We start from the raw sequence: 27,580 nt of genomic DNA, 5'->3' as shown, positions 1-27,580 counted from the left end.
TGGGGTATGACCCTGTAGCAATTAAACAGGTGCAGATATGCAATGGGCTGTTGCCATAGGTATGGGTATCCCACAGCATACCATACACACTTTTCTCTCATAGGTGCACATGTACTGGCATGTCCACATGTGGGAGGCAGCACCTGGAAAAGTTCACTACCCAGGAGAATGAAGTGCTACTGCAGGCTCTCAGACACAGCACAGGCACTTCCTGGTCAAAGGTGCCACAAACAAGCATTACTGGAACCAGTCTGGCAAATATTGTTGTAGGATGTGAATGCTGTGGGCAGTTATAATAGGTCTCTGCAACATGTCGACAAAGCTTTATTGATATGATACTTCATACAGAGGGGAAAAGCAGCAGACATTGTCATCAGAATGTTCAACACAGAAGTGAACCATTATTACTCAAGAGGCCCACTAATACTGAGGAAAATTTGATGTCACTCCTTGGACAAGAGAAGCAGCCCTGTGTATCTGGATGTGGCCTGAATGTGGGAGCTGGGATGGTGCCAGCCATCCAGCTAACCATCACATGCTCCAGAGCCTCTTCTCACCTGCCAGGTCTGCTTAAACTCTTTTCTTGCTTCAAACTGTCTCTGACCCTTGTTGAGGGCTCGTAAGGAGATCAAGGCACCAGGGACAGCACCATATTGCTGCCAAACAGCATTTTTTCCTTTAGTTCCCACACCTTACATGCATCAGTATCTCCTCATTGGTAGGACATGCGATGGGCATCAGCACTGCCAGGCTTTTTGTTTCCATAACGGGCATGATGTTTGCAGGATGCCCTGCCCCCCCCCCCATTGGCAGCACTATGTAATGTTGTCTCACTGGTCTCCATCAAGTAGATCAATGTACCAGTGTGCTTCATGCAGACTACAGCAATCATGCCTCTCTTCACTGTCATGCATCCAACATGATAAACTTGTAGCACCTAGGCCATAGTCAAGGTTTTCTCCCTCTATGCCATCACAGCAGGCTTGAAGGGTGGAATTGACCAAGGACCACCTGTATTTCTGTCCTTCAGAACATCTCTGGTCTACAACTGTAACAAGTATGACAAGCTATGTCTGTCAAAGTATGCTATAGCTCTATGTTAATATTTAGTGTCATGCTTGCCATGCAGGGTATAAGGGCATGTGGGTGCATGTGTCATGAGCAGAGAGTCATGTCATGAGTGTTCCTGCTTTCACAGGTTCCACTGGTGGAGGGTCTAGCAAAAGAGGTCAACCCAGGGCTGATGTCAGTATGACACATGGGCTGATAAACAGATGTTTATATGGGGAAGGGAGGCATTAAAGAATGATCCAGGCACAAATGACTGCTGCCCACAACTTTGTGGAGACAGTGAGTGTGGTCTGTAAGTTACATACTAATTTGTACCAAGGGCACAGTATCATGGTGTATAGGGGACAGCGAGTACATAATGCTGCTGCTAAGGTTATTGGTGGTAAATGTTGCGTCCATGAAACATATTCAAGTCTAGCCTACCTGTAGAGGCTGTGCCTTCCATGTCCATGGGAGGGTTCCTGATGGAGGGAGGTCAGTCTTTGGCCATCCCAAATCAGATTATAAAAAAAATGTTGATGAGACAGCATTGTTGTTATCTGTGGGCAAACATCCTGCCTCACCCAGTCATGGACATCATTCAGGTTGTGCACTATAGTGCTCCCCCAGAGCAGCACCTGGGATACCTCATCAGGCTGAACATGCACATTCCCACAGTTACACCCCTTCCCTGTCACCTTTGGGCATACACCCTGCCACTCCCAGCCATGAGCATGACCGCTTTATGGGCAACAACACTCACCAGGATCAAAACACAGTATTTAAGACTGCCATTTTTTTTTAGTAATGAAAAGGTATACTGTCCAGAAACATCATGCACCACCTGGGGTGGCTGCTACATTCTGAAATGTGGCTACAATGCCAAAAATCATTACTATGCCCATGAATAGGTATGACTGGAACCCTCCATTTCTTTCCCCTGCACCTGTGCAGCTCACTTTGCACATTACTTATTTTTTTAGCCAATAAGGTAGGTAGGGATGGAGGTGAGATAGGATGGTAAGGCACTTAAATATGTAGATAGAAAGAGGTTGAATGCCTCCTTCTGCAATAAAAAATGGAATGGGTGAAACATAAAGAATGTGCATCCCTAAACATTCTCATTTACCAGAAAATGCATGCGTGTTATTCCCAAGAAGAGGAACATGCGCCTATTAGATTTACCAGGTATCAAATAAATAAATAATTAAAAAAAATGGATTTCAATGTCACTCACCTTGGGGTGGTTAAGTAAATATTTTACAGCATCTTCAAAATACTCTAGATGAAACTCATTTATGTTTGTTGGGAGATCTTCGTAACCATAATAAGCCAAAGCCAATGTAGCAAATCCATGTCTGGCTAACAAACATGCCCGATGTTCTAGGAGGTGGGCTCCAACTCCATACATTTCAATGATCCCAGGAAATGGGCCTGAACCTGGAGGAAACATAACATAACATAACATAATAAAATACAATCAGTTAACACATTTGTCCAGATTTGACTTTGGCTCTGATTATGATCAATTATTTCTCCACATCATTAAAGATCAACATAACAGTTTATACTGTTATCTAACTTAGATAAATTATTAATTGTGACCTACAGAGTCATACTCCTGTTTGGTCTTTAAACAAAGTTCTGTAATACCAAAGTGAGTACCATAAGGATGACCTGTGCAAGGTCCTTGCTTGACTGTTCAGATTTCATTTTCCCAATGTTACACCCATTTACAACTTCTACCATTAGCATCCTGCTAGTGGTAATTCTGGGTTTATATCACAACATCGAAGGATGAAAATTTCGAATGACAAAACATCGAACAGTAGAACATCGAAATAGGGTAGAAACGACTATGTGGAGTGTAGCTAAAAAAAATTGCTTCATGAACCCCCACACCCCCTGCCACTTAAATATACCACTTTGGAGATTGCAGTTCAGTGCAGTACAGTGCGGAAATGGAAGATTTCCATTTCCTACACTGTAACATGATCTTGGAGTTGGTATATTTAAGTAGCGGGGTGTGGGGGGTGCATGGGGGCTTGCCCCCCTGCCTACACCCTTCATGTTGCATGTCACAGTTGGTAACTGCCACTGACACTGTTTTGATGTTTTTGTGTTTCGATATAGTCTGTTCTATGTTTTGTCATTCGAGATTTTTCAACATTCTATGATGTGATATGAACCCGTAATTCTATCTCTTCATTTATTCCACAAGAGATATTTTCAAATCATTAGATGCCAATCTAAATCTATCTCTGCCCCACACACACACACACACACACACACACACACACACACACACACACACACACACACACACACACACACACACACACATCATATTATAAGTGTTATAATGATTTTGATGAGTAATTTTTAAATAAACTTCCCTGGCTTCTAAGCATTTAAGTCAAAGGCAAAACCAAAAATTGCATCATTGTTAAAAAAAAGGGAGAGGATTTTTTTGCAACAGCAGCAATATTACAGTTTCCAAGAGTGGTTGATTATCTGAAAATAAAGCAGGGGCACTGAGTTATCTATAATGTCTTGTCTTCCTAATGGGTAGTTACAGCAGAATGTGGGGTTGACAGCAGCTTCAGAGGAAGGATGATGCCACGGCTGTTTCTAGAAATTTCATATATGGCAGGAGAAGGGGGGAAAAGCCAGACAGGTAGATTTAGCGTGGTGATTTATGTTGGCATCTAAATGCCACTTTCCTTCAGATCTACGCCTCGGTAGGAACACGTGGAGCCTTATTACATTGTCACTGTCAAAAATAACCCAAGCAGGAATCAGAATTAAAGGTTAAGGCATGGAGAAAGCAAGGGAATAAGTAGTAGAAGAAAGCCACAGATGATGGCATCATAGGAAGGAATGAACAAAAAACAAGTTTGAAATGGGTCTCAAAAAGCAGTTAAAATTATTTTAATGTGAAAAATGCCATTTAGCTTCTGAACATGCATACACTGCATTCCTGCCTTCCTTTCTGTTTCTCACTGGCACATTACATGTTTAATTTCTTGAAGTTTTACCACTGGGGTGCTAGAAAAAAATACTATATCCTTGACAAGTTATTAAACTGAGGTTTTCTTACAATGAACAAATAATTCATATAGATGCTCTCACCGTACCATCCTGACGTTGAACAAGATGTAACCTATCATCTGTGTCTTTGTGTGCCTTTCTGTACTCTAGAACATTTTCAGTTGCTCAGAAGGGTAAGTACCACTTTGTAGGATAACAAGAGGTAAGTCATACCCAGGTAAACTAATGGAATACACTAACATACCATCCCATCACAGTTCTTTTCTTCCATGGCTAAGTACATGGCTTTAACAACAAATATATATGGAATTTCATGCTAGTGTTACCCTGTCCCTGCTTTCCAGCTAAGATGCTTTACTATCACATCCCTGAACATGTTTTAATACTGAGTGTAGCAGATATACAGAAAAAATTTACAAGGAAACTGATATCAAAAATGAAAGGGACAGACAAATGTCATCTTGTTAGAAGATGGGTATTGAATTAAGCTACAGTAAACTCTCAATTAACCGGAACTCAAGCAACTGGCAAAAAAAAAAAATCGAATACAGTACAGTTTTCATGTGTTGCACTTTCTGTCCCCCCCCCACACACACACAGAAAACATACCTTACTTTTTAAGAGTTTTAAAAGATAGGAATACATTCCCTCTCTCCCCAACCTGAGAACAAGTCAAACTAAACAAATAGTATAGGGTACAGTATTAGTCAGACTTATTTTTAATAGTAACTCTCAAGCAACCGGAAACTACAGTTATCCAGCATCTACCAATCCCCATGGGTGACTGTTAACTGAGAGTTTATTGTATTAACTGAAATCTGAAACTTATTTATCAAGTAAAGAACCGAGGAGACATTTTATGCAATATTCCTCCCCCTTCTCCCAGTGACCTCAGGTTCCTTAGATAGAGTGCTTTCCAACAATCAATTAATTCCTGACCTCTTTTGCTAACCTACCTTTCTCACCTCTTAACCTACCTTTCTTCTCTCTTCAGCCTGTAATGGAGGTTTTTTTTTTCCTCAGGGAATCTGCCTTCTACTGTTACATTTGGGGTCATCCAATAATGGTGTCTGGATATCCTAGGGCTGTCAAAGGACTGGAACATCGAGGCAAACCCTAACCATCCCAGTCTGGCTGTGCATGCTGATGGATACCAGGATACACATGGATATGCTATTTTGTACACCATCAAAAGTCATGTTTTGTGTCTCATGTTAATAGAGTTACTTCCAGAACTAGTCAAATACCTTTGCTAGGGGGACAAACTTGTGACAGTCCTAGCTGATCACCCCTCCCAAAGTGAAACAGCTGTCCTCGTGCTCCTCAATTCCTCCTCTGCACCACTGGTCTATCAGCCATTAAAAACTGGGGAGATCTGATGGGTCGCACAGTCCTTATCTGTGTGTAGCCATCTGTGTCTTGCAAAGGAATAAAGCTGTGACTGTTACCCACTGATGTGCTTCTGATTAGGTGTCTGGTCACTGGAGAAGTTAGTTGAGGAAGGACATCAGTAACTAGTCAGTATAAGCTCAACTACCCAGGCGAAATGTAATGGTTGGCTTTGTGACAGAAACACCACTTGGAAGTAGCCCCAGAATTGTGGTACCTTACAAATGGGTCATTAGCCCAGCCAAGGATCACTTGTTCTATAGCTGAGCTGCACAGGAGTGTGAAAGTGTATACCCAGGTGTTGCCCAACACAGCATAGCACAACACTGCACTGTTTTTGTTGGCCAACAGGGTGGGGATTGTAGATGCATACTCAAAGTTCCAAATTAGCCAGAGATGACAGGCTGTTTGGAGCTGGTTCTCACTCCCACTTCTATCCATGAGAAGAAGATTGTTTCACTGAGGCACATATCCAGTCTAATGAAGAGACCCTCTCTTAATGCTCATCATATATTTATAAAATATTAAAAATGGGACTAAGAAAGAAACTACAACTTAAACCACCAAATTATTCACTCATGGATGGGCAAGTAGATGTCCTGACACTCATCAGACCTGCTTTACAACAGCTACTGGTGAAAGAACACTATCTAAGCCAGCTCCTGCGACATGGAATCATATTCCAACTAATGTGCATCTGGAAAATGATTTCAAAGTCAAATTAAAGGAGCATCTTGCCATCTCTACCATCCTTAACATTGTTCAAGAAACTAAACTGCTTGGTGGTATAATTGATGATAAACTCAACTTTGACCCTTATATTCAACAAAATATCAAAACAAAAACATAAAAAAACTAGGAATACTCTACAGAAACAGACAATTCCTTACCACTATAACCAAAACTACCCTGGCTATAACCTTCCTCCTCCCATCACTTCTCTACGCTTCCTGTATACTAATCAATCTGCAGAACTCCACCAAAACTAAATTAGAGCAATGCTGCAACAAAGTTGCAAAGTTCTCAACCAACCCCAACCACCGTACACATCACTGTACATCACTCAAAGAATTAAACTGGTTAGAATTAACACAACAGCTTTCATATACACACCTAATTACAGCACACAACCTATTTTATAGGCCCACTGCCTGTCCATCTGTAGAAGACTTAATACAATGTTATAAACCAAACAGACCAATCAGATCTGAAGATAAAAACCTCTTTGAAATCTACAAACCTTCTAGAAACCCAGTAAAATCTCTATACTCACAATCTATTGCTAACTCTTGGAACACCCCCTCCCTCCCAACATTAGGCTAACTCCTGGCCTACCTCTCTTTAAAGCCTTCATAAAATAACATCTAAATAAATCATGGCTATACGCATGCATAACCTCAGGCTAATACACAGTCTGTCCTCCTATACCTCCTTCAGTTGTGTTAACATGTCTACTACCATTAAGCACTGTCAAGACTGGAAAAAAAATGTACCATACTACTTCTATCTTTCTACCTCCTTATGAACTAATCTAAACAATACAAGTATTCTTCCAATTCAAACCTGAAGAATGGTATTATGCAAATATCCTATCACTTTGGCAGTGACACTGTATCACGTTAAAAGTTTTGTCAAATTTATAATTTTGTGTAAAGTGTTATCAAGATAAACGTGTAATGCAGTCACTGTATACTTAAGTCTACTAATTTTGCTTATACTGTAAGTCTTTGTGTAAAGTGTTATCACAGTTAAACTAGCAATGTACTCACTGTATACTTATATATTATAGTTTGCTTGTAAGTCTCGTAATTTTCTAAAATTGTGAAGCTTTTCTCCCTGGGCTTTCACTGAAAACGTGCCTTGTGACCCAGTCGGACTATCCCTGTTAACAAATGTCAAATAAATAAATAAACTGACTGAAAATCCCAATGCTCTTATTACAAGGAAAAGGGCTAGTGTCAACTGTTCATACTCTAGTCACTCACATGTTCTGTAATGTTTCAAACTACTTTGTGCCGGCTGTAAATAATTTAAATACATCTAAGCTCATTTAACTGTTACAACGGTTTCTTATCTTTCTGTACCTGCTTAACTGATCTAATGATCCAAATGTTAACTGTACATACATCTATGTCAGTAAACACTGTATTTATGCCTAATGATTCTGCTGTGTTTGCTCTATTCTGTAACAACTTGAATGTCTTAAACTTATGCATGTTCCTGCAGCCCATTGAGCCAGGATCATGGCTGAAAAGGGGTCTGTTGACAAGCTCACTTACCCAGTAATCAAAACAAAATAAATAAATGGATGAAATGGGATCCTATAATAGGACAGGATGAGGAATGAATCAACCAGTGGGTCACAAGAGACTTGATGATAAGGCTAGTAAGGGGTCAGTAAAAGATGATAAGAAGAGAGTATGTCTACACGTTTAGTCCTAGGCAGTGTATCAGTATTGTCTGATAGACAACAGTAGTACCTACAGAAATATTAGTGGAGAAACGAAAGCATTCCTAGAAATCATACAGCTAAAACAATTAGAGAAAGGTCTGTAGTACAACGATCAGCACTTGGAGAAGCCTTAGACCTGTTCTTAGCAATATACTGAAAGTTGTTGTGTCTTCCGGCTTTTCCCAGTTAGAGGTCACCACAGCGGAACTCCGGTCCGCTAATGATTGGCAGTAGATTTTTACGTGCCGAGTTGCCGGCCCTGACGCACAACCTTCAACGAAGGTACGCCCATTCACGCATGTCTCCCCACAGAAGACGCTCTAGCTGAGAATCGAACAGGAAAACGTCTTACTGTGAGGCGACAACGCTACCGCAGCACCACTGAGTTTTGCGGAAAGTCAGGGGACTGCAATTGCAATCATTGTTGTTTGCGTTTCTGTAATGCTCCGGCAAGTTTGTTTATATTCAATTATTCCTAGCTGTAGATTTCAGTTTCTAATTCATGACTTGCTGTTTTTTCAGTACTGTATTATAATGTTGTATACATTGTACAAGTTTAGGCTTCTATAAGGAGTCTCACTTTTTGCTACAAGCTCATGAGCAGTTTAGAATATTCTCCTTTAATTTAACATTGTATCTTTTAAATACCGATTATGTTCTCCATATTACCTCATGTGTTTAATTCTCTGAATTTCTTTATGTGTATTAATAGACTATATGTGACAGAAAGTCTTTATGGTTAATCTGCTGTATTATTCTGTAATTTTGACTAGTTCTATGTCCTTAAATGACTGCTCTTAACAATTTGACCCAGGTTGTGGCTCAAAAGGCAGCCACCAGAATTAAACTGAGCAAGGCCTTATTATGTCTATGTTATTCCAATTCTGTATCACAGCTCAAAAATATAATTTTCTTAGTTACACCAATTTGCTTACCCAGTACTTCTGACAGAGCAGTCTGCAGGGAATAAAGTCTGCCAAGTCATTACACTTCTAAAGAAATGCTCCCTATTACCTCTTTCTTCCCCATCATACCTCTTAATATTTTCTATCTACCTAGGGAAAAATTCTGGAGTCTGCTTGGGTATAAAAATACCTATGCAAACACTTCCAAGCAAAGATCCTAAATCTTCCGGACTTTGTTGCAGATCTGGGAACCATACATCTATCCTCCAATGCACAAAAAAAAAAAAATATAATAAAGCTAATGCAGTACAAATTGCAAAATATTTTATATGTAGTTGAAATCTTAAATGTATAAATGTTGTACACAGTACTCTACACTGTTATATCAAGTATATCACGGTTCATATATTGTGTACTCTGTTGTATATTGTGTATATTACTTGTGTATGTTATCTCTGTATGTGATCTTGGAGGTTTTCTCCCCGGGCCTCCTCTGAAAAAAGACAGCTTGTCCAGTTGGGCTTTCCTTGTAAACAAATGTAACAAATAAATAAATAATATTTGTGAATTGCTTATCTAATCTCTCCTCCCAATACTTTCTAACCTCCTGTGATTGATTCTTATAGTGGTCTTGCTGTATTTTATATGCTTTCTGTGTGGAGTCTGCATGTCCTCCCTGTGGTCAAGTGACACATAAAGACATGCAGCTAGGTACGTGCGTGAATGGGTGTGCTTTCTTTGAAGGTTGGGTGTCCGGCTGGCACCTTGGCACAGTAAAAATCCACTGCCAATCATTAGCGGACCTGAGTTCCGCTGTGGTGACCCCTAACCGGGAAAAGCTGAAATACATTAGTTTTTTTTTTTTTACTAATTATCCCTTTTTAACAGTAGCATCTGTTCTAGATTCTACTGAAAACTCTACAAGTGCTGGCCTTTCACTTAGAATTACCCTATTCCTTTCCCTTTGCCTATACTCTGATATCAATCCCTGATAGAGAAGGCAATCTCTAGCCTTCAGTGAAAATTAATTCTTGACCTCTTCCCATTCTATAACTCTTTCCCTCACTAATTATTTGTTCTCAATACCATGGTTTCTTAGCCAGTTTTCTCGAGTAAATTCCAGCCCCCTCTTGCCTATTATTTGCATTCCTAATTGCAGTCATCCCTTTCGGCAGAATCATTTTTGTCCATTCCCATGTTGGCTTAGTTCTTAGAATACTTTCTACTACCTTATAAATATAATATTCTGTATGGCTATTGTTATTCTTCTTAAGGATCTGCATCCAAAAATCCCAGTCTCCTTATTTCTTGAGCTTCCCCCTCATTTCATCATTATCATCCCTTTCCACTTTGAATTATAGCTTTCTACTTGTGCTATGCATAGGAGCCTTAACTGTGTTGTTCTGAAATACTCCTTCAAATCAGGTAGTCCCAAACCACCTTGTTCTATTGGAAGGATCAACTTATCCCACTTTACTCTTGCCCTCTTCTCCTCCCAGATAAAATCCTTCAGCTCTTTATTAATTGCTATCCACAATGTCTCCTCTGGTTGATAAAAATATGCCTGACTTGTGTATAAACCTAAAGGGACCAAAAAAAATGTCACTGCTTGTATCTTGCTATCCATATCCATAAAACAGAGCTTCCAATTTCTCAGTTTTTGTATACTCTTTTGTTAGTCTCTTCCCACATTTCCTTAGCTGCCATAAGAGAATCCTTTTTAACCCATAATCTTAAGTACTTCATTTTATCATGTTCCCATATTTAGGGAGGAGGTACTGCTGAACCAATTTTTATGTGGGCACATAGTTTACAGCTATTGTCTTTGTTTTATCTTCATTAATTATGTATCCTGAAAAGACTTGAAAACTGTCTCAGAATGTTCCACAAGACTGAAATGTCTTTTTCTGCTTTTATCAGGTACAAAATAATATTATCTGCAATTAAAGCCAAGTTTTATTGATGACTGCCATACCAATTATATCCTTGAATTTCTGAGTCACTTATTTTCTTTGCCAATGGTTCTAAATAGAACACAAATAAAGGGGAAAGAGGACTCCCTTGCCTGGTTTCTCTGTTCAAACATAACCTATCAGAGAGGAGCCTGCCCTCCACTTCAATTTTTGCATCCGATTATTCATATATTCTCCTAATTAACCTTATTATTTTGTCAGGGAATGCAAATGCTTCCATTACCCTACTCAACAAATCATGATGAATGCCTTCTCTGCATCAAGACCCACCAACAACAGTGGTATTTTCTTATATTCCGCTTCCCTCTGGATTATCATTGTTTTATTAATGTTGTCAAATGTTGCCGCCCTTCCACAAAACCTCACTGATCCATAATCTATCAATTTTGGCATCACCTTTGCCATTCTTTTAGCCATTAAAGACATAAACACTTTATAATCATGGTTTAGAATTAAAGTTGGCCTGTAAGAAGCTGGATCTGATGAGTCGTTATCATATTTAGGTATTACAGCCACCACAGCTTTCTTCTTCCAAGATATTGGTGCATCTCCTCCTTTTTAAAATACTGTTAAAACATTCCAGATCTTTATCACTTTCTTCCCTCGCAACTTTCAAACATCCACAGGAATACCATCTATTTTCTGGAGACTTTCCTGTAGATTGGTTATACATCACCATTTTTATCTCATCTCCTCCTATCCTGTTAGTAATTGAGCCTCATCTATTTTCTAACCTTGACATATTTAATTCTTCCATAAACATTTCCTTGGTACCTTTTCTTGATTTTTCTATTCTCTGCTTTATACAGACTTTCATAAAATGTCCTAAATATTCCTAATACCTCTACAGGATCTCTGGTTATTTTTTTGTCATGCTCTCTAAGACTGGCAACAACCCTTTCTACATTCTGTTGCCCATTGTGCCAAAAGCTTTTGTGCTCTGGAGTTGTTATCAAAAACAATTGCTTAATAGCAATCTTTCTAATCTCATGCATATTTTCCAGATACTTCCTTATTTTCTCTTTAGCACTCTGCAATTGCACCTCTTCTTGTTCCCTGAAATTCCTCCTATTCTGCAGTACTTTAACCTTTGTCAGTCCCTCTAAATAATTCCTGGTGCTTCTTAAAAAATATCTCTTTTTCTTTTACTTTTACCCTAATTTTAAAGTACACTTTCATTTTATCCCATTCCCTAGCTATATTCTCTGAAGAAATTTTTACCTTCCCTAATAACGCCCAAATAATTTCCACTACCCATTCCTTAATTTCCTCTCTGTTTAACAGATAGGTGGAGAAGCACCAGTGTCTGATTTTTATTTCAGCTATTATTGGCGCATGATCTGAAATAGTTATTGGATGCATATCAAAACAATTAAATGCAAATGTTCTGGAGAACTATAATTTCTGTCTAGCCTAGCCCAGTTTGTGTACTTTGGGGGATAAAGATTGTGGTGAAGTATTCTCTGTACTCTGAGATACAGCAGTTTGAAAGTAAGTAGAAGTAGGGGTGTGAAATGTAAGACTTCCCCCTCCCCCCAGACACAAATACACAAACTGGGGTGCACAGGGCAAGGCTTCCCTGCAAAAATGCTTGAAATGTATAAGAGCGGGCTTTGGAACACACTATTGTTCTACATGGATTGCAGCTTATTATTCAAAATGCTGGGACTTGCACTTCTATTCTGATAGGCAACCACTTATGAGTGTGTATACACACAAGTGCACACACATATACAATTTGATGGGCCCAATCAGTTTTTCTTAATGTGCAGCAAACTCAGATGTTTTAATCCACTTTTCATCAGCCCCACAAAAATATGGGTAAGGTCTGTAGAAGTTTATTTGCAGCACCAAAACTACCTCAGTAACACATACCTCTCAAGTTCTTAAAACAAGGAATCTGGACAAAGACAAAAATAATGGGAAGACAAAACCGGAAAAATAGGGACACATTTTAAATACTGCTCTTAGAAAGTTGCTAAAATAAAAAATTGTGTGTTATCTTGCATTTTCTGAAGGATATGAAGTCTGGAATTCAAATGTCTGTTGTTATTTAGTGAATTCAATCCCCGCTGGTTTGTGAGAAAACCACAAATTTTATGAGGAACGGGCTAAAAATATGAAGCAGAACTCTAGACATTCTGTGAAAATCTGGACAGTTTAGAGGTATATCTCATTTACTTGTTTCATCATCAGTGGTTTTAAACTCTTCATGTAACAGATAGCTGTGACTGCACAATTCCTATTTACAACTGCTATTGTTAAAGGTTAACCAGGCACAGTTTGTTGCTTTCAGACGTAGCCCAGAAACTAATCTTAAACTTGACAACTTACATACAGTATATAAATAAAGGCTGATAAAATCAAATTTAGGTCTGCAGGATGTCACAAGCTAACCTGACGTTTACCCTCACCTCCTAAGTTATATTTCATTGTCAGGCTAAAGAGGTTCTTTCGAATGTTCATGTTGCTTAATATAGTAGAATACCTGGAGCCCTGAGCAGGGGAGTTATCGGTTTCATCTAAAGCATATCTTCACGGCCAGAAAGTCTGTGCTGACCAGAGAAATCGCTTCATGTTTACTGTTAATGAATATTCACAATCTGGTCCCAGGATCTTCTTAAACAGTGCTTTAAGCTGTATATTTCCCATCTCCCTAATACAATACTGAACCACAACGGATACAATATGGAGTGCACATGCAAAGCTAATCAGATTACATTGTAGAAATTATTATATACCATCAGTCTCCTTACATGTTACAACTTCACTGGTTGCAACATGCAAGGTATCCTTTACTACAGGAGTCCTCTTGGCTAAACATATAATAAAAGAGTGGCACTGATAATTCCCACAGGAGATAGCATACTAGTGTGTGTATTTGGGGAGTGGACTGGAGCTGTAGAAGAACTTGCTGATGTTTCTCAGAAGGTGAGCAAGTGCGCCAGTTTGTGGAACCTGTGTCAAACAGAACTCTTTTCAAACTATCTGGAAATATACAGACCTAAGTTTATTTTTTTGGTTCTTCAGAATTGTGTACTGTAAATTGTTGCTGGACTAATTTTATTCAGAGTTGTGTACTGTTATTTTTGATTCACTGTATAGTTTTTCAGATCTCTGCTGAAAGTGTTTTGTCCCACCTCTCCATATTTTCTGCTGTGTCTTAAATTGGTATAACTGTTTTTTACAGCTTGTGTCATCTGACTATCTGAAGGATTGCTTGCATAATACTAGACCCTGTTAATTAACAGCATGCATATCATTGCTGGAACCTGTGTCTAACAGAACTCTTTTCAAACTATCTGGAAATATACAGAGTAAAGTATATTTTTTGGTTCTTCAAAATTGTGTACTGTAGATTGTTGCTGGACTAATTTTATTCAGAGTTGTGCACTGTCATTTTTGATTCACTGTAAAGTTTTTCAGATCTCTGCTGAAAGTGTTTTGTCCCACCCACCCTCCGTATTTTTGGTTTGTTGTTTAAATTTGGTGGCTTTTGCAGTTGCCCACCCCACTGTAGATTTGATCTAGGACGCTCCCCCCAGTCCCATCTCTTTACCACATTCTACCTAATACACTCCTCCTGCACTTGTTTTTAGCCATTTTTAATTTAATTGCATTTTTAAACTGTATTTGGTCTAATGTTGCTACATACTCAAGTGTGCTAGCTTGCACTGCATTTGAGTTGTTTTTACTGCAGTTTTAGCTACTTTTCTGTAAAAAAAAAAAAACTGTAAGTCTGTCTCCTACCTTTCCTGTAACTAGTGTAGTCCAGTTACAGATTTGCTGTATTCAGGACTGTATGTAAGCTTCTGAGCCCCCTCAAGCCTTTCTGTGTTGGAGGGAAGCCTTCTAGCTTGTCAGTGGGAGTGGTAAGCACTAGGTAACCTGTCTACCACATAAGGAGTGGTTCTGGCACAGAAATTGTAGTTATTGGCCATCTGGGCAATCTTTTCCATCTCTCTCAACTTTCTGATTTGAAAGCCTGCATTTGCACTTGTTTCTTTCCTGTAACTAGTCTAGTGCAGATACAGATTCTTAGTTTTAACACTTGAATTTGCTTATTCATGCTCAGCACTTGTTCAGAACATGTTGTAAGCACTAAATAAGCTACTAATAACTATAGCACTAAACCTTCCTCATTACCTAGAGGAAAACAGTTTTTGCACTTACTTTTCTCACTTGCTTAGAGAAAAACAGCTCTTGTACTCACTTTCCTGACTTATCTAGAGGAAAATAGTTTTTTTATTCAGGCATGTCCAAGGGTCAGCTCCCAGTGTTCTCTCCTGTTTATCTGATGAACCTGGGCATCTTGGGGCAATGTAGAAATTGCCTCATGTACACAGACAACCCTCTCCTCTTACCACCCAACACTACAACCTGTGAGAGATGCACTTATCTAGCCAAACTGGAGGTAAAGCTCTCTCCAACCAAGACCGAACTTGACTTTCAAGAGGAGAAGGTAAACACTTGCAGCACACCACACTTATCACATAGTCTCACTAAATCTACACCACCAAAATCCACAAATAGAAACACAAAAACATTCACGGAGGCTCTCAATAATAATCTGCCCAAGCAACAGAGACCTCCAAAGCAGAAACACAAGCAACTTCCACCCCCCAACACAACCTGAATGACACATAGCCCTCAGACTCAGTGTGCCACTCAACCACAGCCAATAAGGCAAAACAACATATCCAACACACTAGTCATAGGTGACTCTATAGTCAGGCACACTGATGTCCCACTCCCCAGGCTAAACAAGGAGAAGGTTACTGTCAGCTGCCTGTCATGTGCCAGGATCTGCTACATAACCCATGCACTCAGGTCACTCCACAACAAGTACAAATATGATTCGGTCATTGTCCATGTTGGTGTGAATGACCAGTGATGTACCTCCCTGGACTACATTAAAAGAGACATGGAAGAGCTCTCCAATCTTGTAGCCCAGGCAGGTATGACCCTAGTCCTGAGTAGCATTCCCAGAATGATACCGCAGTACAAGGACAAAATGATTGACTTCAACAATTGTCTGAGCTTCTGGTATTATTCTAGGGGGATCCAGTATCTGTCTGCTTGAGATGACATGGTTGACAGGCCACGATGCTTTGCCAGAGATGGCCTGCACCTGTCGCCCTGTTTTTTAGGCAAGGTTCAAATGACAAATTCACCACCATAACAGGAACAGGCAAGCAAAAACTGAGGGTAATGCTACTCAATGCTAGCAGTCTAAGTCTCAAAATGCACTCACTCAAGGCACTCCTTAAAATGGAGAACATCAATATCTGTGCAGTGACTGAGACCTGGTTCAAGGCTCCAGAGAGCACCCCTGCACTACCAGGCTATAACTCATACCACACTTTTCAGTCATGTAACCTGGACCGGAGCACCAAAGGCGGAGGTGTGTCTATATTCATTAAGGATATCCACACCTCCAGGCTAGTTGCTCAGCATAATGCATCCGAGGTTATCCAAGAGCAACTAACTCTGGGCAGAACTGCAATCCAAATTGTAGGTTGCTACAGATCCCCCAACCATGTCCCAAGATTCCTACTCCTCTTTTCTTGATGTACTGGAAAATATTAGGGTTTAACCAAACACCCTAATAATGGGCAATTTCAACTACTCCACCATTAACTGGGAAAACTACTCGTGTACCAACTCATTCACACAAAGCTTTCTGGGATTCATAAACTCCAATGCCCTGGATCAACCTATCCACACCCCCACCAGGAGCAACAGTATCCTAGACCTAGTCATTACCAACATGAGTGACCGGTGTTCCACACCTGAAGTCAACTCCTCGTTGGTCCGATCCGACCATAAGGTAATCACCCTTGATATCGACATCCTGCCCCCACCCCCCACTAAGGAAACCACGGTAAAACATTTCTCCAAATCCAACTTTATGCTTCTTAAGACAGAAGTGGTGAACTTCATGACACCCGTGCAGATGGACAATACAGTTACGAATGCTGAATCGTACACAAGTGCACTCTGTAAGCACTTACACGAGTGCATGGATCGTGCTATCCCAAACAGAACCAAGACGCTATCCTCCAAAAAAAGGAAGCCAGTCTCATGGTCCCCTGCCATAAACAAATTCCACAACAGAAGGAAGAAACTGTTGCAAAAGACAGTAAAATCCCATGAGTGGAGGATCCCCCTGGCCATCCTCAGCAAGAAGCTGAGATCCCTTATAAAATCCTCCAACGCTAGCTATGAAAACAAAATTGCCACTGATTCTAGGGACAACCACAAAGCATTCTACAGCTATGTCAAGAATCTCAATGGCAACACCCAGATCTGCTCTGAGTTATAGCACAACGGCATGAAAATTACAGAACCAACTGATATTGCCAACATCCTGGCAGATAGGTTCAGTGCTAACTTTACCCCCCCCACCCCCACCCCTTAAAGGGCCCATATCTATACAGGAAGAATGCAGAGTCCCTGTAATCACAACTACGCAGGTAAAAGCTGCACTCTCTAAAGCAAAAAACATAGCATCCATGGGACCGGACAACATCCCAGGCTGCATTTTACACAGACTTCAGAATGAACTGGCTCCCCACCTAAGCACCGTGTTCAGTCATAGCCTCACATCAGGCTTTGTGCCCACTGAATGGTGTACAGCAACAGTTATCCCACTCACAAAGGGGGAGCCAGCACTGATCCTGGGAACTATCGCCCTATTAGCCTGACAAGCCTGGTCTGCAAGGCCATGGAACTTATCATCATGGAACTCATAAACAAAGACATTGGTAACCTCCAAACTCTGGATCCCACCCAGTTCGGGTTTGTGAAAGGCAGATCATGCCTCCTGAACTTGATCGACTTCTTTGAGGCAGTCACCAAAGCCGTAGATGAGGGTAAGGTGGTTCACACAGCCTATCTTGACCTCACCAAGGCTTTCAACACCATCCCCCATTCTGGAATTATAGCTAAACTCACTAAACTAGGTATAAATCCCTACGTCACAAGATGGGTTGCCATCTGGCTCATTGACAGAACCCACACTGTAAAAGTTGCACACTCCAAATCTGACATCAAACCAGTGACAAGTGGAGTACCACAGGGTTCAGTCCTGGGATCTCTCCTGTTTGGTATCTACTTCTCTGAAGTACAGGCTAACACAGAAGGCCTCTGGCTAACGAAGTTCGCAGATGGCTGCAAACTAGGAACCATAGTCAAGTCCCCAAATGATGTGGAAATCCTACAGAAGGGCCTCGCTGAGGCAGATGCCTGGTGTCAGAACCATGGCCTCAGGCTCAATGCCAAAAAGTGCATTGTCATCCCCTTTGGTAAAAACTCTGTACCTATGAACTACTACATAGACAGCAGTCTACTTAATACCGAATGTGTGATAAGAGACCTTGGGACCCAGGTGGGCAGTAGTCTGTCCTTTGATAGTCACCGCCACAGTAGTCAGGAAGTCCTTCTACGTGGCACACCTCATCATAAAAGGGTTCTCATCCAGGAAAAAAGAGGTCATTGTTCCCCTCTACTCGACACTCATTAGACTCATTATATAGAGTACAACGCCCCTTTTGGAATGTACCTCACAAGACATCTGCAGCAGCTGGAAAGGTCACAGAAGTACCTCATAAAGAGGATTACTGTCCTCAAACAGATGCCCTACACTGACTGTCTCAAAAAACTCCAGCTTTACTCCATAGCATATCGCTTACTCAGAGGTGATCTCTGCCTAACATATAAAGCTATGTCAAACCCAGAGCTGTTGGACATGCTACACCTAAAGTCTTCTGAGCTACACGGTCTAGGGATCTAAACCTTGTCACCACAATAAACAGGACATGCTGGAGGGATAGATTCCTGTCCCAGAGACTTCCCATACTCTGGAACAGGCTACCCATCTATGTCAATCAAAGTTCTTCATTAACACTCTTCAAGAAAAATCTTGATGAGTGGATGGGAAATAGGAAATACACCCCGGGGAGCACTTCTGTGTCTCTGCTCGACAGTGGCACAGGAAAATAACTTTCTTGGGTGGCGTAAGCCAGGGAACCTTGTTGGCTAGGCTTACGTAGCCCCTCGGGCCGATAGCCTAGTACCTACCTATGAACCTATGAACCTATGGGACGTGCCTTGAAGATGTTGCTACACCATTACTTCCCTGTATAAAAGGACTCCATTTCCATTTGTCTACTTTTTCCTTTTGGAAAAAGACATGAAGGGCCCTTGTATATTTAGCTGCTTCTACTGCCAACTCAAACTCTTCATGTTCTTGAAGCTTCAGTGACCTTCTTTTCTGGGATGACAATAACAGAGGTACAAAATGCACTTGGAGCCTGATGTAGCCTTTAGACCTATATGATAGCAAATGCTTTATTCCCTATATCCAGCTACATAAGGCTCAAACTAATCCTTGTAAGTGGACAGCATGGACTGATGTAGGCCTTATGAACAGGTGACAGCACCTGAACTAGCCCTTATAAACAAATGCAGCTGCCTCGTCTAGGACTCATAACCAGGCAGAGAAGCTTTTCTGTTACTAAGCAACAAGACATGATCTTATCACTGTAAATAGGAGACAGATCCTGATGCAGAGCATGTATTAAGTTTACAGTCATCACTGTTGATTTATTCTTCTCTTTCACGCATCCTAACATTTATTTCAAAATTTTTAACATTACTCAGCTGTTTGCCATATCGCATTCCCATAATTTAATCCTCCTTTTTTCCTTTATGCTTGTCAAAGGCAGAGTTTCAGAAAGTCATTTTCAATTTTTGTTTTTGGAAACACAGTACTGTCACTTCTGGTCCGATTTTAGTAGACAGACAAAGCAGTTGAGAGAGTCTTCTCCCTGGGTATTTGTCTAATCAGTTAGGGCTGATATGCATAATTTTAATTTGCTGTTTGTACAGCATCTGCCACCATAACCAAGCATGCACTGGGCATATGCTCATTCATTCCCATCTAGGAGGTTCCATGCTTTAAGCCTGTTCAAGAAGAAAAGATGCATCAAACATCTCTTTTTATCTGTGTATAATTTATCATTATATTACATACATTACCATGAAGGTAAAAAAACAAACAAAGAAAAAATCCCACAAAATTAGCAGCAAGGTCATGCCTATGCTGTCAAAAAAATTCTTAAGCACAAAACTGACAAAACAGAAAAGGGAAGGGAAGACAAGGAAAAGGAAATGAAAATTTAAAGTCAACAGAATGCCCTTTGTTGGCACATACGTCATTTACATGCTCAAGTACAGTTTGAACACAAAATACAGCCAAAAAGTCCTTTTTGAAAAAAAGAAAAGGGAAAATTAGTCATCCTGGGCTGCAGAGTCAAAATGGCATTTCTGGCAGTTTAGCACAGAGCACTAAGGCTATTAGTTGCTTGAATATGTAGTTCTGTCTTAGTTTTCTCTTGTCTCCATGCCTCCTGTGCGTGACTCTGAGCAAATCTGTTAACCATACCATACGGAAAAATGAGACCTAAACAAAGTAGGATATATATATATATATATATATATATATATATATATATATATGTATATATGTATGTATATATGTATGGGTCTACTACCATTAACTGAAATACTTACCCAAAATCCAAATAACTGAGACGACTCCATCGAAACCTCATTACAACCAAGCAACAAACCCCAGATAATTTTAACAGGGGAAACTAACCACTTGGCCACCAGGACACAAAAGAAAACAAAATTAAAGCCATAGTAATGGGGGGCTTCACCCCCCAACTAAATATACCAACTCCAAGATCGCACTATACTGGGGAAAAGGGCAAAGTTTACACTGGTGGCCAGGTGGTTAGTTTCCCTGTTTAAATTATCAGTGGTTCATTGCTTTGTTGTAATGAGGTTTCGGTGGAGTCATCACGGTTATTTGGATTTCAGGTTAAGTGTAATTTTGGTAAATGGTAGCGGACCCACTGGTGGGTTCGGATCTGAGACTTGTATCTGACTTGGCTGCTTCTAAAAGATCATTGGATCTTAGAACTCTCGAGCTTCTCCCTTTACCCATAATGCCCCGCCAAACTAACATATCTCAGATCTCATTTGCCACCATTGATATCAGGCGTGGATTCCTAGCTCTCGAGGATTTTTTTGAGTGGTTTTCAGACTTTTCCTTATTGTTGGTGTAAGTGTGTTAATTAATTTTAATATAGTACCTTTCTTCTTCCTCCCTCCCATATTTTAGTGCTCTTAGCCAATTCTCCTTCCCTTTAGTCTTAATTACCGTTTTCATACTTCTCTTGTTATAGTTGTTGGTATCCATTTGTACTCTTTTGAGTACTTTATCTACCATTGTTGGTAGTTTTTTTTCTTTTTCTTCCTTTCTCTTCTTTCCTTCCAAAAAAAAAAATCTGTTTCTATAGATATGTTTTTATTTATTTATTTATTTATTTATTTACATTTGTTTACTGGGAAATTCCGACTGGATACAAGTCCTTTTTCAGCGGAAGCCCGGGGAGAAAAGCTCCACAGAATGACATGGTAGATGGGAAAACAATAACAATAATGGTATGTATACAGTAGAAGTGATTATGACTTGGAGTAATACAGGAGCAAAATCGATACAATTGAGTAGTAAGCTCTAATTACAAACATTGAGAAATAAGAAGTAAAACACAGTGCTACAAATTTTCTAGACAGTGACTAGATAACAATAATAATATACTAAATGATAACTAAATCCTGGTGAGTACTCTTCAGTTCAGTTTTATAGTGATAGAGAGTGATACTCTATCTAAATCTGGGAAAGGAGAGAAGGGTTGAAGGGCGGATTTATTAGTCGGGGTTTGGACAAGGACAAAGCCAGTGAGAAATTAGGTGAGATTTAAGTGAAAAGACTGCAGGAAGGAAGGGAAGGTTGTTCCAGAGCTTGGATATAGCGCAGGGAAAAAAGTGCTTCACCTGCAGAGTTTTTAGCTTTGGTGACCTGGAGTAGATTTTTGTTGCAGGAGTGTAATGGTCTAGAAGAGTGGTAGGGTTGGAAAATTGTATGGAGCGATGGGATTCGGAGTGGGTGGTTTACTAGTTTATGAGCAAAGGTGAGTTGAGTTTGGTGTAGGAGTTTTGGGAGTTCAAGCCAGTCAAGGTTTCTAAGGGGGAGACAGTAGTGACTGTGGTAGGAGGCACCAGTGGTAAATTTTGCGATTTTATTGTCGCAGGCTTCGAGTTTCTATAGGTCTGACTGTCTAGGATTAGTTAGTATGGGTGATGCATAGATTAGGGTGGAGATTAGTTGGAAATTGGAGATAGAGATTCTTGCTGGTTTGGTGCGGTATTGGTGGCTTCTATATAAGGCACCCATTTTTTTGTGAACTTTTTTATTGTTAGTGATATGTGGGTGTCAAATTTGAGATTATTGTCTATCTGTACACCAAGTAGTTTTGTGTGGGCAGCTGGTGAAATGGAGGTATTATCTTTGGCTTGAACAGTGAAATGTGGGGTGTTTGGGGTAGATTTGGAGGATTGGATGATGAGGAGTTTGGTTTTATTTGGAGTGAGGAGAAGCTGGGCATTAGATAGCCAGCTTTCAACTGGAGAAAGATTCTTGGGTGATCTATTGGAATTCTGTTAGAGTTGGGGTTGAGCAGATGAGGGTGGAATCATCTGCATACTGTATGAGGGAGGCATGTTTGGTGGCAGTGTGCAGGTTATTGGTGAAAAGGGAGAAAAGTAGGGGGCCAAAGATGGAGCCTTGGGGAACCCCGAGAGTAACAGGGAGGTGAGGGGATACCTTGTTGTCCCAGATGACTGATTGCTGGCAGTCTTGTAGATAGCTGTGGAACCAGTTTGTGGCTGGTGTGGAGAAATAGATGTTGGATAGAGCAGAGAGTAGTAGATTGTGTGACACAATGTCAAAGGGTTTAGATAGATCCAGAAATACAGCAGAGGAGAGGAGGCCATTGTTTTTGTGATGGAGGATAGTGTTGGTGAAGGAGAGGAGAGCAGTTGTCATGCTGTGGTGTGGTCTGAAACCATGCTGGGTATTGCAGAGGAGGTTATTGTTAAGGAGGAAATTGGAGACCTGTGAGTTGATGCATTTTTCAAGTATCTTGGAGAGGGGGGAGAGGATGGCAATGGGGCGGTAGTTGGAGAGGTCAGATGAGGGGCCACCTTTGTGGAGGGGAATGATGTTTGATATTTTCCATAGAGTGGGTACATAGGATTCAGATATGGAGTGGTTGATTAATATGGAAATAGGATAAGCTAGGACATCAGCTGCTATCTTTAGGTATTCAGCGGGCAGGCAGTCAGCTGCTAGTTTTGTGGGTTTTAGTTTTGTCATGAGTCTTTTTATGTAGGAGGTAGGTACTGTGGAGAGAAAGAAGGTAGGGAGGGGTGGTTTGGGGTTGGGTGTGGGGGGATTAGTGTAGGGAGGTGTTTTTTTTATTAGGGATAGAACAGATTCTGTGAAGTGTTTATTAAAGGAATCAGCAATGTTACTGGTGGAGGGAGGGGTGATTGGTAGGGGGGTGCTTACTTTTCCTGGGCAGAGTATAGAGTTAATAGTGGACCAAAATTGCTTGGGGTTGTTTTGGGAAGAGTTTAGGGACATCTGATTGAAAAGGGCTTTGTCTGCTTTTACTTGCTTTTTGACCTTGTTGCGTAGTTCAAGGAAGAGTTGCCTGTCTGAAGGGTTTTTAGTTATGCGCCAGTGTTCCCATGTTTTATCCCTGGTTTTCATAAGGCCCTTGCTGTTTTTTTTTTGTAGCCAGGGGGAGCTCTTATTTCTGATTCTGGTATTTCTCAAGAGGGCATGGGAGTTAAGGATGTTGAGGAAGGTACTGTTAAAGAAATGGACTGCTTCATCTAGGTTGAGGTACTTTAGAGGTGACCAGTTTACTTTCTTGAGGGAGGAGGTGAAAGAGTTGGGGTTACAATTAGCTTTGTTGTGAATAAGTCGCTGAGTAATGGGTTTGCAATCATTAATGTGATTTTTTAGTAGGAAGGTTGGGGAATGATCACTGAGGGAGTCAGGTAAACAGCTTGCTAGGTAGGTGTGGGGGGCTTTGTTAACTAAGACCCATTCAAGAATGGTGTGGTTATTGGGGTTTTTATTGATCCTAGTGGGGGGTTGTATTAGCTGAGAGAAACCATGGAGATTTAGGTGGAGGGCTGGGTGTTTGCTATTGCAGGATAGCCAATTGATGCTAAAGTCCCTGAGGATGATAGTTTCTTGGGATAGGGAGAGATTGGCCCAGTCTAGTAGGTTTTCAAGGGGAGGTATATTTTGGCCTGGTGGGAAATAGCACCCTATACTGTTGATTGATTTGTTATTTGAGGGTGGTGTAAATTATTTCTTCCTTGTCAAACTGGGCAGCTGAATTGGTGAGAATTTGGATATGGAGGTGGTGTTTGTACAACAGTGCCACACCTCCTCCGCCTTTTCTGGATAGTCTGTCCTTACGGAGGATGTTTTATCCAGGAGGAAGTATTTCCTGACTTTTGATGTGAAGTTTGAGGATGTCAGGGGAGCAGCTGAATTGGTGAGAATTTGGATATGGAGGTGGTGTTTGTACAACAGTGCCACACCTCTTCCGCCTTTTCTGGATAGTCGGTCCTTACGGAGGATGTTTTATCCAGGAGGAAGTATTTCCTGACTTTTGATGTGAAGTTTGAGGATGTCAGGGGAGTAGAGGATTATGTAAGCATGGAGGTCTTGGATTTTATTACAAATGCTTCTAACATTAAGAGACATAATGAGGAAGTAATTTTGTTTTTTGTTGCTTGTGATTTGGGTGATGGGGAAGTTAGCTGGCCAGGGTTGTGGTGCACATCTTCACTGAGAACAAGTTTAGAGAGAGTGTTGAGAATATGTTTTATATATGCAGTAAAATATTTGTTGTATTTTATGGATATTTTGTGTTCAAATGTGGTGGGGGTTTGGTAATTGAGTAGTTGTACTGGGGGTGGTAGTTTGTGGTTGGGGTAATGAAATTATGCAGTGGGTGTTTGAGGGGAGTTGATGAGATAGTGCTGTGGAAATGGTTGGGGGTTATGACTGTACTGTTTGGTAGGATGTAATATAGGCTAGAATAGTGCAAGTGAGGATTACAACAGTATTACCTAGTGGCATGGTTGCTATGGGTTAGGATGGGAGTTAAGCAGGTAGTTGGGGTAGAGGGTAGAGAGGTGGGGAGTATCAGCGGTAAGGCTTGATTGAGGAGTAGAACTCAAATTGAGTCTTAAAATAGCCCAAAATGGTTATTACAACACCAAAAATTCCCCAAACCCCAAAGCTGTTATGTTTTGAAATCAAGAAAACCACAAACGTGGAGAAGCTTTGACCATCAACAGGAAAACTATAAAAAATATAAACAAGCAATCACATTGTATACATACAAAAAAAAAAAACAAGAATGCAAAAAGCCATCTCTGGATTGTAACAATCAGTGTCCAATTCAATTATTTAGGTCCAAGATGAAGAAATCTACCCAACCACAGAGAAAAAAAAAAACTCCTCTCTCTATCTGGTGTTGGGAACAATTATAGCTAGGGTGATATTTCTTAGTACATCTTGTGTTGAGCTGGATGTTGTTGGCAGCAGTTTTAAGATGTCGAACAAACATCTGGGTTTAAAAAGTATGTTTCCTGTGGGCATAAAATCCCAAATTCTGATGCCCACAGGGAATGTGTATATTTTTTGGGTCCGGCACATCTTGATGTTGACTGTGCCATTTGCTTTGGATTTAATTCTAGGACCTTGACACACCGCAAGACCAAGTTAGTTCTGTGGGGTCTCTTGCCCTCTATATTCTTCATCTTCAGTGGCTGTGGTTCAAACCCCCTCTAAAAAGTCAGAGAAATAAAAAGCTGACAATCTAAGGACAAGGAGTCCTGGAAAAGGTCACCAGATTGATCCTCAACTTTGGCTTCACCTCCTTCAGAGGAGCCTCCTGTTAAGATTCAGAAAAAGTCAGATTCATCAGTCTTAGATCTAACGACTCAAAAAGCATGGTCTGCTCAAATCAGACCCCACTGCTTCCATCAGATCTAATTTCATCTAGGATCCCCTCTCCATTCCTATAGCAGTCACCTTAAAGGCATTCTAGGCCTCCCTCCACTACATTTTCTTTTTAATCCTTAAGAAACCTTTCTAAAGCAGATGTGGGGAGGATGATAAGGAATTTCTCAGAGCACAGATATAGATGGGGTTCTCCTGGCTCCAAGCCCTTCTGGGCCTGAAAGCATACATCCATCCACTTCCCCTCCAATATTTCCTTCTCTAATTTGTCCATCTGTTTTGGAGCCATTGGATCTGAGATCCCTGGGGGTGTCTACTTTGGATCCGAAGACTGTTTGCTCTTCAACTCCGATAGTTCCCCTTAGCCACCCAGAATCCCAGTAGGTAAGATCTGGTTCTCCCTTGTTTGTTGATGTACCAGACTACTGATATATTGTCCATCTGTAGCACAACTGTCCCAGATGGGAGAGTGTCTTGAAACACCCGCAATGCTAGGAGGACAGCTCTCATCTCCAGAGCACTGATATACATCTTGGCCTGTTCAGGGGATCATGTACCTTGGACTGTCCTTCCCAAGTAGTGCCCCCCACCCCAGCTGGGGGGCACTATACGTGAAATAAAGATACATTACACATAGATAAAAAGAGATGTTTGATGCATCTTTTCTTCTTACACAAACTTAAAGAATGGCATCTCACAGATGGGAATGACTGTGCATATGTCCAGTTTCAGAGCCAAAGCATCAGTACCTGATTCGGGGGGCTTGGAGTAGACTCTGAAGCTTTTGGACCTGTCTCTTTTCCTTGGAGCCTTGATGCTGGATAGCACAAGTCTGACTCCCTTCTTGGGTGGAGTGCTGATGGGGTTGCAGGAACCAACGATCCAAAAGGTTCCAGCTTTGGAGCTGTCATCTTCTGTTTCTCCTAAGAATTCTGCTTTTGCAGTCGTGTAGAGGGTTTTCTCTATGACTGGAGAATGGCATCCCTACCCCATCGGATCAGACAGCCATGCCTCATGCTGTTTTCTGTTCTGAACCTCGACCATCTCTTCCACTGGGATAGCCAACCCGAGTGAACCTCCAGCCAGGCCATCAGGGCTATGTTATCTCTTCTAACGCTTCCCCACAACACCCCAGTGAGGAAGTCCCTTGAAAGAGGACATACAAGAGGAGGCACTTAGATTCTCCCCAGAAATGTCTCACAGAGGACAATGATTTTGATGAGAGTGAGGGGTCCCCCAGATCACAACATGATGATGTCTCCTTTGGAGAGGTCTTGCAGCTCTTGAAACAAAGAGGCAGTTGGTCTTCCAATACTCCCTCCCAGAAGGATTGGTGTTTATGGAGGCTTTCTGGTCTGGCCCATCTACTTCTTGAGTGACCGCCCCCCCCCCCCACCAATGAGCTCATTGACATAGTCTCTTGACGGGCGTTGAAGGAGCTGGACACTATTTAGCCAATACCTAAAAGAACAGATATAAATTCTTGCACCCCTAAAGACCGTACACACTGGAGCATGGGAGTACTGGATGATGTCATGGTTGTGGCGGCAGCTGCAAAAAAGGAACTAGCAGAATAGCGCTCTTCTGTCCATCCTCCCTAATAGAGAGTCTAGGGGGTTGGACAGATTTAGGAAGCATGTTTATGCTTCAGTGACCTTTGCTCTTAGGTCAATGAATTACTCAGCACATTTTATGAGACTGCAAAGAGATTTGATCAAGGAGTTTGCCAAATCTCTTCCTGGGTCCATGTCCACTGAAGATAGAAACCGAATCTCCTCACAGCTGGCCACCC

At 41.0% G+C, this 27,580-nt stretch overlaps 1 protein-coding gene across 1 annotated transcript in view; it reads right to left on the bottom strand.

Annotated features, from left to right (window-relative positions):
* The window catches only part of LOC122804297 (acyl-coenzyme A thioesterase 1-like), an 89,533-nt gene that overhangs the window by 23,380 nt on the left and 38,573 nt on the right, over positions 1 to 27,580 (bottom strand). Inside the window, exon 2 of the mRNA XM_044074086.1 lies at positions 2,288 to 2,490. Within this exon, the coding sequence (XP_043930021.1) occupies positions 2,288 to 2,490 (203 nt within the window). The remainder of the gene's footprint in view (positions 1 to 2,287; positions 2,491 to 27,580) is intronic.

Source organism: Protopterus annectens, chromosome 6.part0 (assembly GCF_019279795.1).
Source record: "Protopterus annectens isolate FY-2018-M chromosome 6.part0, PAN1.0, whole genome shotgun sequence".
Lineage (NCBI taxonomy): Eukaryota > Metazoa > Chordata > Ceratodontiformes > Protopteridae > Protopterus > Protopterus annectens.
The sequence above is the reverse complement of the archived record's forward strand: the minus strand, read 5'-3'. Positions and strand labels throughout refer to the sequence as shown.